At 48.6% G+C, this 10,768-nt stretch overlaps 1 protein-coding gene across 1 annotated transcript in view; it reads left to right on the top strand.

Annotated features, from left to right (window-relative positions):
• Positions 1 to 9,982, top strand: part of Marco (macrophage receptor with collagenous structure) — a 34,836-nt gene extending 24,854 nt beyond the window's left edge. Inside the window, exons 10-16 of the mRNA XM_055604703.1 lie at positions 550 to 648; positions 735 to 797; positions 5,184 to 5,228; positions 6,594 to 6,692; positions 7,135 to 7,179; positions 7,773 to 7,949; positions 9,733 to 9,982. Of these exons, the coding sequence (XP_055460678.1) occupies positions 550 to 648; positions 735 to 797; positions 5,184 to 5,228; positions 6,594 to 6,692; positions 7,135 to 7,179; positions 7,773 to 7,949; positions 9,733 to 9,863 (659 nt within the window). The 3' untranslated portion in view covers positions 9,864 to 9,982. The remainder of the gene's footprint in view (positions 1 to 549; positions 649 to 734; positions 798 to 5,183; positions 5,229 to 6,593; positions 6,693 to 7,134; positions 7,180 to 7,772; positions 7,950 to 9,732) is intronic.
• Positions 9,983 to 10,768: the final 786 nt, after the last annotated feature.

The following is a 10,768-nucleotide window of genomic DNA, read 5'->3' as shown; positions in this document are numbered from 1 at the left end:
TTCCTTCCTTCCTTCCTTCCTTCCTTCCTTCCTTCCTTCCTTCCTTCTTTTCTTTTCTTCTTTCTCATGTTGCCTAGGCTATCCTAAAATTCATTATTTACCTAAAGATGACTCTGAACATCTGATTCTCCCGCCTCCAGCTCCCAAATTCTGGGATCACAAGTATGTACCACCATGCCAGGTTTCAGCTCATCACAGTGTTGAGCCAAAAGAGCACTTCAGGGATTTATGGGCCTGACTTGTTCCTAAAACGAAAGATCAATTGGTGGAGGGTGCAGACTCTAATAAAAACCTTCTTTATACGTCTACCTCCTTGTCTGCTGAGGTGCAGATCTGGGTGGTCAAAGTTCTCAATCTTTCTGCCATCTTAAGTTCCACAGCTATAATGGAGGAGATGAAGTTCATGACATTGTTTCTCTCACCCATAGGGCAGTAGAGGGATTCTAAAGATGGTGGCTGGATGGTGTTAGGAGGAGTGTGTCATGGAGGATGGGGAGGCTGAGCTTATGACATTCACCCCTAACTCTGTCATCACTCCTAACCTTTCAGGAAATCCTGGAGCGCCAGGTGCTCCAGGCCCCCCTGGTGCAGCAGGACCTTCAGGTGCCAAGGGTGAGCCAGGCCGCCCCGGTCCTCCTGGGCCAACAGGTGAGGTCCTTTATCCCTGCATTGGGAGTGGCATCCCAGCATCTGTCCAGTCCAGTCCTTATGCCCATGTGGTGTCTTTTGTCTAGGATCTCCAGGGATTGCTGGGAATCCAGGGCCTGCAGGTGTGAAAGGGAGCAAGGGGGACACAGGTAAGTGGGTGTGCAGAGGTGGGACATGGGGTTGCTGGGTACTCTGGATAGACAGGAAGGAAGATTGCCTCCCAGAATCCCACAAGAGGCAGACATTCTCCCATCCTCTGGCTCTGGAGGCTCCTGATAAAGGAAAGTCATCTCCTCCATTATAACCCCTTGAGCACAAGGTCCCTGGGATGTTCTTTTCTGTCCATGTTCCCAGAGAGTCTTGAATACCATGACTAAACCCGCAGCATCACAAAGGGAAGCTGGACTGACCTGTGGTGACATCAGCACCTCGGATTAGGACAGAAGGCAAAAATTCTTCCTTTGCATTCTTTTGCGGGAACAGCTGAGAACGCTGGTCCAACCCAGGGAGCTCACGGAAGCTAGTTCACAGGCTCTGTAGAGCCTACCAGAAGCTCTCCATACACTGTGGATCTGGGAGTTCGTTTCAGTCTGATCCCAAAGACGCTCTCTTCTAGACTCTGTCCTATAAGCGAACACAGAATCATTCTATTTTCGTGGCCTGGGCTATAAACTTTGCAGTTTTGTCTGTGTCACATGACCTCTCATCAGTGTAGGCTAATATGTCTGATCCGTACTCATCTGGTCTAGAAAGCGCAGGCTGCTGCATTGAGCACCATGGTGACATTAGGTTCTTGGGCAGATGCCATAGATAGACCGCAGCCATGTCCCAAGTGTGCACCCTCTAAATGACATCTGGAGTGCCTGTTGAGAGTTCTGTGAGGATGGGGGCAAAGTAGTGAGACTAGGCTCCTGTCTCCAAGCATGTCCAAGGACTCTCTGCTTTGACCTATTCCTCTGCCAGAGAATAAGATTGAGAGCAAGGTCAGCAGGCTATGAATACACATAAAGACCAGGCAATCAGTTTCAACTGGTTGAGTTGTTGGCTGACTCATTCATTCATTCACTCACTCATTCACTAACTCACTCACGTATCAGGACCTCCTAGCAAGCTTTGAACTCTGAATGTAAGATCTTTGTGACACAGATTAAAATTAGATCTAATCTAATCAGAAGCCATGGCTAAGCTATCACCTGCATTTTCTCCATTCTTTGATTCCCTCTAGCTTCACACTCCCTCAAGACCCTTCACCAGAGTTGGAGAGATAGCTTATGGATAAAATGTTTGCCCAGCAAGCATGAGGACCTAAATTCAATCTCCGATCTCATGCCAAAATAAAACAGGCCTAGTGGACTTGCTTTTGATCCCAGTTGTATAGAGGTGGAGACAGGTGGATCCCTGGGTCTCAGTGGTCGAACATCTTAGCCCTACCCAGCAAGTTTCAGGACAGTGGGAGATGCTGTCTCAAAAAACAAGACGGGAAGCATCTGAAGAAAGAGTTGAGGTTGTCCTCCAACTGCCACATGTATGTGCATTTGTGTACATGTGTACACACACAAGACCCCATGCCAATGCATACACAAGAACCCATGCACATGCACACACACGAGACCCCAAGGCAATTTTATGACATACATCTTAGTCTGTGGCTCATTGGTCTTCATGCATCTAGTGAGCATCTTTGTGTGTGTGTGTGTGTGTGTGTGCCTCCCACTGATCATCTAGGTGGTAAATACCATCAGTCCAATCTTATGGCTCACCCACTAAGTATGGCTCCCTATGTAAGCAGGATGAATTACTTATTCAATTTATGATATATGAGAGTCACCATTTGGGTTGGTGGCTCACCCAAAGCCAAAGCCTGCCTCGGTGAAACATCTGCTGGCCTATGTGAACTTCCCATGGAAGGGACTTCCCAGAATTCTGGGGGGCTAATGAGTAGCTACACAGATCAGATTTGGTGGTTACTGGAATGACTATCCAGATGGGTGGGTGGCAGATGTGATTCAGATGTCATCTTCGTATTTGAAGACAGCATCCCCTTGTAACCTCACTGTCAGGAGGTTGGTAATCCCCAAGCTAGAGCTTCTGTGGCAACTATCCAGTTTTGATAAAGCAATTCAGGTTTTCAAATCTATGGGTTTCCCATTTTGTAAATAAAACCATGAATCTCTCAATCGAATATCTAGCTGATTCAGATGAAGACAGAGAAATGACATTTCATTGTCTTGGACTGGGTTTCATTATTATGGGTTAACATAAGCAAAGAGAGGCTTGTTTGCCGTTAAACAGGCTTCTGGGCTATTCCCTGTTTTCGGATCTTAACCATCCTGATTTATCTTCCATGCATTTATCTTCTTGTGCAGTCAAGAAGCAACGATGGGGTTGGGGAGATGGCTCGGTCTGCTAAGGGCATGCAGCAGAAGTGTGTAGGGCTGGGCTCAGACCCCCATAATCCATGAGAAAGCCAGGCTGCCATAGAGGCCACCTGTCATTTCAGCCCTTGGACACAGTCAGGGATCACAGGGCAAGCTGGCGAGCTACAGTAGCCTGAACTGGTGAGCTCTGGGTGCAGTCAGAGACTCTCTCCTGATAAAGAGGAGCGTGGTCCCAACCAAAGAGCATGCATGGGTTGGACCTGGGCTCTCAAGTGTAGCCGATATGCAGTTTGTTCTTCATGTGCTCTTCTAACAATTGGGATGGGGGCTGTCTCTGACGCTGTTGCCTGCCTTTGGGTCCCTTTCCCATAGCTGGGCTGCCTGGTCTGGCCTCAGTGTGAGAGGATGCGCTTAGTCCTGCTGCCATTCGATGGCAGGGTGGGATAGTGCCCATGGGGCCTCCCCTTTTCATGGGGGAGAAGAGGTTGGGGAAAGGAGTGTGAGGGTGGGGCTGGGAGAGAGGAAGGAGGGGGCTGTGAATAAAGAAAGAGAATAAAGAAATTAATAACAAAAGAGGACAGCGGTCAAGGAAAACAATTGACATCAACTTTGGACCTCCACATGGGCGCACACACACACACACACACACACACACACACACACATAAACACACACACATGCACACACGCATGAACGCCTATATGTAGTGCACTTTGCAAAGGCTCAGAGAGGCTAAAAGCCTTTGCCACAGGCTGCTAGTATACAGCAGGTCTGAGAGCTCAGAACACTGTCGGATCCCAGAGGCACCCTTTTCCTGATTTTGTTATATGGGATAACACAGATTACAACCCAACAGAAGTCAAAGCTGCCATTGTTTAAGACCACCATTGTAGGGCCCTGGACCAGAAAACTGTTAGAAACAGTGTTCCTGAGTCCCCACCCTACTCCCAAGTAACCAGCATCTCTGAGTGGACCTGGTAAGATGTTTCTGCATGAGCACTTCTCTCTGTGTGTGTGTGTGTGTGTGTGTGTGTGTGTGTGCGCGCACAAGCCACCAGAGGAGTATTTCAGGTAATGTCTCCTATCAATTCCTGCCTTTTTTTTTTTTTTTTTTTTGAGAGGGTCTGTCATTAAGCAAGAAGCTTGCTGGTCGGCCAGTCAACTAATAGGATATTCTTGTCTCCATTCCCCAACACAGGGTTACAGCCATGCACAGCCATCTCTGGTGCTCTCTCTCTTTCTTTCTCTCTGTGTGTCTGTATGTCTGTCTGTCTCTTTCTGTCTCTGTCTCTCTCTGCCTCTCTCTCTCACTCAGAGAGGGAGGAGTAGGAGAAAGGACCTCTCACATTAACTTCAAATAGAATAATCACCAACTGTTGCTTTATTTTTTTTTCCATTTTTCTGAATGTAAGACTCCTTTGCACATGATCTTTACATATCCTGGAGACAAAGTGAATAGTTCAAAAGATAACTAGTTAATAGGCGCTGGCCTTGTTGTGAGGACCTGAGCTTGATCCTCCAGAATCCACAGTGAAAAATTAGACATGCATGGTGTTGGCTCTGTAATCTGAGAGCTTGGGAGGTAGAAACAGAAGGACCCTTGGGGTTCCTTGAACAGCCAGCCTAACCTACTGTGAGAGTTCTAGGACCCCAGCGAGAGACCCTGACTTTAAGGATGAGATGGACAGAGCCTGTCGAAGAACACTGAAGGTTTTCCCCCGGCACCAACACTCACACACACAAACACTCAAATTACTGACCCATCTAGTTTTTGGAACCAAAATGTTCATTTGCAAAATATTTCTCATCTATTTTCTGCAAATCTCATGAAAGACAAAACAGTAAGGAAAAGGATTGGATTCGAGGTCAGATAGGGTCACTGGTGTCCAGACAGGAAAGGTTGGTCGGGGCATCTGGAGTCTGTGTACCTCAGACTTTCACACAGCACATTGGCATTTCACCTAAACACGCCCATCTTCATCTGTCTGCAGCCTGTCTCCCCTTCCACCTCATAGTGAGGTTTGAAGCAATCACAGAGAACGGGTGTACCCTTCCGTTTGCATTAATCAGACAAAGGCAGAGGCTGCCTAAGATTAAAAGTGTCTAATATCTAAGTTTTATTATCCTCCCCCCCCCTTTTCTGTGTTTCCATCTTAGGATTTCAAGGACAGAAAGGCACAAAAGGAGAATCAGGAGTCCCAGGTAAAGGGCTGGATTTATTTTAATTTCTTGGGATGATGCCTGGTGCGCCTGTGTGTGTGGAAGAAAGCCTTATTGGCTTTGAACACTGTGACCTTCTCCCTCAGAGTTGAGGCAGAAACTCTGAGATTTGTCACTCTATTCCTTCCCTGGAAGATCCGGGGAAATGGCATAGCTTCTGTATCCCAAAATGGATAGACAGTGGGGCAGGGACGAGGAGGATGTGGTGGCGCCAGGCCATGCTGCCACCGAAGGAACTGGCTCCGGGTGATCTTAGGATGTAAGGCTTCGCCATCTCTTCTTTGCTCTATTTTACCTTTCTTGGCTCCCCAAGTCCCTTCTTTCCCCTTGCTACTACTTCACATTTGGATATCATCTTTCTCTTCATCATCACCGTCACCATAATGCCCAAAGCAGTCTACTTTATGAAGAAACAAGTAACTGGAAGCCCAAAGGCGTGATGCTGGTTTCCTCTCGGCCTTGGTAAAGCCATGTGGGTGTTGTCATAACGGCGGCATAGCCCCAAATACCCAAGTTCACCACAAACTCCAATGAGCAAAGATAAAAACTGAATCTAGTTTTGTTTATTTGTTTTACTTTTTTTGAGATAGGGTCTCATTATGTAGCCCTGGCTGGACTAGAACCTGCTATGTAGAACAGTTTGACCTCAAACTCACAGAGATCTGCCTGTCTCTATCTCCCAAGTACTATAACTGAATCTTTAAGCTGATTGTTTTCTCAGCCATAGAGCAAGTTGGAAACATAGGGATCAATGTCCTATCTATCCATCTGAACCATCTCTCAGTGAGAGCTCAGGAAGGACAGGAAACCAGAGAAGCAGGGTCCCAGGCTCTTTTCTGCAGACAGTGCCCCCACATGGCCTGGAGGACTTCCCACCATGCCCAAGTCCTCTTAACACTCCTGTCTAAGGTTCAGTCTCCCAACACAAGCCATACTCATGCCAGGCCAAGTGCTAAAACAGAACCCAGGCAGAGTTCTGGAGTGAGTTTTCTTCCATGTGAGCTACATATTCTATTACAGTCTTAGCTTACTAATCAGACATGTCAGACACAGCAACCTAGAAACATTCTAACAAGTTCTCAAAGAAAGATTAAAATTTCCACATAATTATTTCATCTTCTAAGGACTCTACCAGCCATATCCTCCTGTGCATTCTCAATGGCATTAAGGTGGGAGACCAGATGACAAGGGCAGCTCCCAGCTGGACCAAAGCCTGGCTGCATGATTGCATAGCCCATTACTGGGGGCTCTGATAGTCTGGGGTCACTCATCCACTAATCAGCCAGGCCCTCGTGTCCTCCTGGGGAGCAGAGTGGTGTATCTATGAGGCTAACTATCTCCTCTCAGGCCTTGTAGGCAGAAAGGGAGACACTGGAAGCCCTGGGCTGGCAGGCCCCAAAGGAGAACCTGGACGAGCCGGCCTGAAGGGAGACCCTGGGGCGAAAGGTAGGTGCTGCCTTTGATATGGACTTAAAGGTTAGGGGTCTTCAGAACCCAGGCTGGTGGAGATGTCTTTACTGAGTTGTCAAGTTACATGCTATGAATCGTACTGGAAAAGCATAATCAAGTTTCCCCAGCATGCATACAGCCTTCCTGTCTGTGCTCTGACCACCCCAGGCAACACCATAACCAAATAGATCTTCCCATGAGCTTTGTTGCTTACGGAATGCCTGTCACTAGCCTAACTTCCATCCTTGTGCTACATCTGAAGCCTGTATCCTCTTCTGAACCACTGGTACTTATGACACAGATAGCTATTCCCAGAGATGCCAGCCCACAGGCAGAGCTGGAGGAGAGAAATAGACTCCTCATCCCTCTATGTGTTCGGATGTGGGCAAAGGGCTGAGAGAGAGCTTGGATCAAATTGTGTGGTTTCTCTTCATGGCAGGATCTCCTGGCCAGCAAGGACAAAAGGGAGAAAAGGGTCAAAAAGGTAATTGATGTTTTAATTGTCTTTTACTAATCTTTTAGAGTCAATCCAGTGTTGCACAATCATGTGTTGGGGGTGGGGCTTATTTCCCAAGAACATTCTTCACCTCTGGACTGAGCCCGTTTGTGGCCAGAGGCCCAGGCAGCATCTCTCTCCCTTCCACCTTTTCTCTTCCCTCCTTGTTCCTATCTGCTTCCTTCCTCCTCCCTCCCTCTTCCATCTCCCCATCCTCCCCATGTTTGATTCCATCAGCCTCATGCCTTCTTTCCTTCTTTTTTTCTGATCATTTCTCCCTCTTCCTCCCTACCCTGTCTCCTCTACTCTCTCCTTCTGTTCCGCTTATCTTTTTTTTTTTTCCTTTCCACAACACATGGCAAGACATGACCACACAGAGGCACTGCCCTGTGCCTTGTTACCTAGGGCAGAATGCAGGAGAGCTGTCACCACAAAGTATTGGTGCTGAAGGGGAGATTCTTGCAAGCTCTGGTGAAAAGGTCCTGCTCCTCCTAGCTGCAGAGCTTCTAAGAGCAGGAGAAAAATGCACACCAATACTGGCAAGCACTTGCCTCACCTTATACACATATGTTTTTGTCCAGGCGATTCCTGGTATTTGGTCCGCATTGTTGGTGGCTCCAGCCGAGGCCGAGCTGAAGTCTTCTATAACAACGCCTGGGGGACAATTTGTGATGATGATTGGGATAATAATGATGCCACTGTCTTCTGCCGCATGCTCGGTTACTCCAGCGGCAGAGGACTTACCAGCTACGGAGGTGGTAAGTGACTTCACAGCCAGGGACTTGTCTCCTAGACATGCCCAAGTGGTACAGTGACACCCTTTGGGGAGGTGACATAGTATGGCTGCAGCTAGAGAAAATCATTGGTTCCAGGAACTGGAAAGTCCCGCAGCTTAGTGGTGGGCAGAGTACAGCTCTCCAGCTCTGGGCTCTGGGCTAACCTCTTTCCAGATTAGCCACTGTCAGAAGGACACTCACATTTCCAGCAGTGACAGCAAAGGCTTTAAAAGGCTCTGGACGCTGCTGTGGGTCAGTATCCATCTGGTCTTGGAGTCAGAATGTCATGTGACCAGGACTATTTATGGAGTGGGGACAAGCATGGCTGTTTAGAGCCGAGGGAGAAGATGGAACCATGGCAAAGGCAGATGTTTATTTCCACATCTGGAACCACAGATCACTGGCTGCCAGAAATCTTAACTGTGACGATAACCCCACCTCTGTGTGATGTGTGCAGGTGTGTGTGTGTGTGTGTACTTGTGCATGTCTGTTTGGTGAGAGAGCATGCATGTGAGTGCACGTGTGTGAAGGACAGAGGACAACCTCAGATGTTTCTCAGTCCTTGTTTTCACGAGGCAGGGTCTCTCGCTGTCCTGGAACCACTGACTTGACTGGGTGGCCTGGCAGGGCCAGGGAGCAGCTGTCTGCCTCCACCTCCTAAGCACTGACATGACGAGTCCACACTACCATACCCTGTCTTTGTTTTTGTTTTGTTTTGTTTTTTGACATTAATTCTGGAGTCAAACTCAAGGCCTCCTGCTTGAGTGGGAGGCACTTTACCTACTGAGCATCTCCCCAGCCCGTGGCGATCTTTGTCAAAGAATACATGGGAAGTTAGGTGTGGTGGGAAGCACCTGTTATACCAGCTCTCGGGAGGCTAAGACAGTGTGGTGAAGAGTTGAGGCCATTCTGGGCTACAAAAGCAAAGAATGAGAAGAAAGGAAAATCAAGGCAAAACTTACTATACTCAATTTGGGGAAGCTGCCCTGGGGCACTAGAGATCAGTTTATACACCCTACTCCTTCCTTGTCCTTGTCTGGACAGTAGGGCACAAGGGCAGCTCCCCCTGTTCCTTTCCTTGATATTCTCCACCCCACCCCAAAGCACAGAAGCTGCTGCTCACACAGAGGCCAGTCTCTGCATATTCCCTTGAGACAAGGTCTCTCACTCAAAGTCTGGTCCTCACGCTTTTACAACAAGCATCCTTACCCACTGAGCAAGCATCCTTACCCACTGAGCAAGCATCCTTACCCACTGAGCAAGCACCCTTACCCACTGAGCAAGCATCCTTACCCACTGAGCAAGCATCCTTACCCAGTGAGCAAGCATCCCCCAGGTCTCATACTTCCCTTTCAGTAGAATCGAGCTGAGCTGTAAAACTTTTTGAATAGTCATGTTAGAGCACAGCTGACTGCAACCCAGTGGTCTGTTTTCAATCCTATCAGAGGGAAGGGGGTTGGCAGAGGAATGGCTGCCGTAGATCCCGAAGAAATACAGATACAACAGGAGGGAGCTGAGCTGACAGAAAGACAATGGGAGGCTGTGTGCTCGCAAAGTGTGTGGATTAAAGGAGTCAATATTTGCATGAGGCTTTCACAACGTGGTTGAGGTCAGAGAGGAATCAGAGATATTATAAGAGCCTCAGAGCACTGAGCTCAACTGACACCCCCCTCCCACCCCGGGTGGGAGCTCCTGGGAACTGGCATGCCACCCTAAACTGCCACCTTCACACCCTTCCCTTTTCTCTCCTGCTTCTCTGTCTCAGGCACTGGGAACATCTGGCTGGACAATGTGAATTGTGCGGGGACAGAAAGCAGTCTGTGGGATTGCAGGAAGAATGACTGGGGCTCCCATAACTGCAACCACCAGGAAGATGCAGGCGTGGAATGCCGCTGACTTGGAAGCCCTGCAGGTCACCGCTCTGTCCCCAGATGTCTTGGAGCTCCACCCACATGGAGACCTGTTGGGTGCCCTAACTCTGTTGAGGGGGGATGAATAAAGCTCAGTGGTGGGTCTGCTGGGGCTAAATGTCATTGAGCTGGCACCCCTGTGCCTCATAGCTATGCCCACTCAACATGCACATGCTAGGCTCATAAATGTGCCCTTGACTCCTAAGCTGGGGGGAGGGGGGATGGCTAAGGTGTGTGACAGTTGCTGTGACCAAAGTTAGTCTTAACCATCCCCTCATTAGTTCATCACCTCTCACCTCCCTCCCACTACCCACCCTCCCTTCATCACCAGCACATGGTCCTATCTTTAGCTAACCACTGCCTAGAGATCAGCTTACAGATGGTGCCAGGTCACAGGATACATGTGACCTGTCCCTTTCCATCTGAGCTCCATGGCTGTGAGGACCAAGGGAGATGGCTCAGCGGATTGATAAAAGCACTTACTAGTGTGAGGGCCTAAATGTGAAAACCAGAGAGCTCACTTAAAAACAAACAAGCAAACAAAGTTAGGGGACTGGGAGATGGCTCAGTGATCAAAGCACTTACTGCTCTTACAGAAGACCTAGGTTCTGTGCCCAGCACTGTTGTCAGGCAGCTCATGACATCCTGCAACTCCAGTGCCAGGGACTCATATGCCCCTTCTGGCCTCCGCAGGCATCCTCAGAAGCTGGAGAAGTGGCTCAGCAGTTAAGAGTAGACACTGCTCTTGCAAAAGGACAAATGAGAGGCTTGCAACCATTCCCAACTCCAGTTCTAGGGGATCTAGCACCCTCTTCTGACCTCTTCAGCCACTTGTACACACCTGCAAATATGCGCCTATATAATGTGTGTGTGTGTGTGTGTGTGTGTGTG

This window comes from Psammomys obesus, unplaced genomic scaffold, assembly GCF_907164565.1.
Source record: "Psammomys obesus unplaced genomic scaffold, mPsaObe1.curated_primary_1811, whole genome shotgun sequence".
Taxonomy (NCBI): domain Eukaryota; kingdom Metazoa; phylum Chordata; class Mammalia; order Rodentia; family Muridae; genus Psammomys; species Psammomys obesus.
The sequence above is the reverse complement of the archived record's forward strand: the minus strand, read 5'-3'. Positions and strand labels throughout refer to the sequence as shown.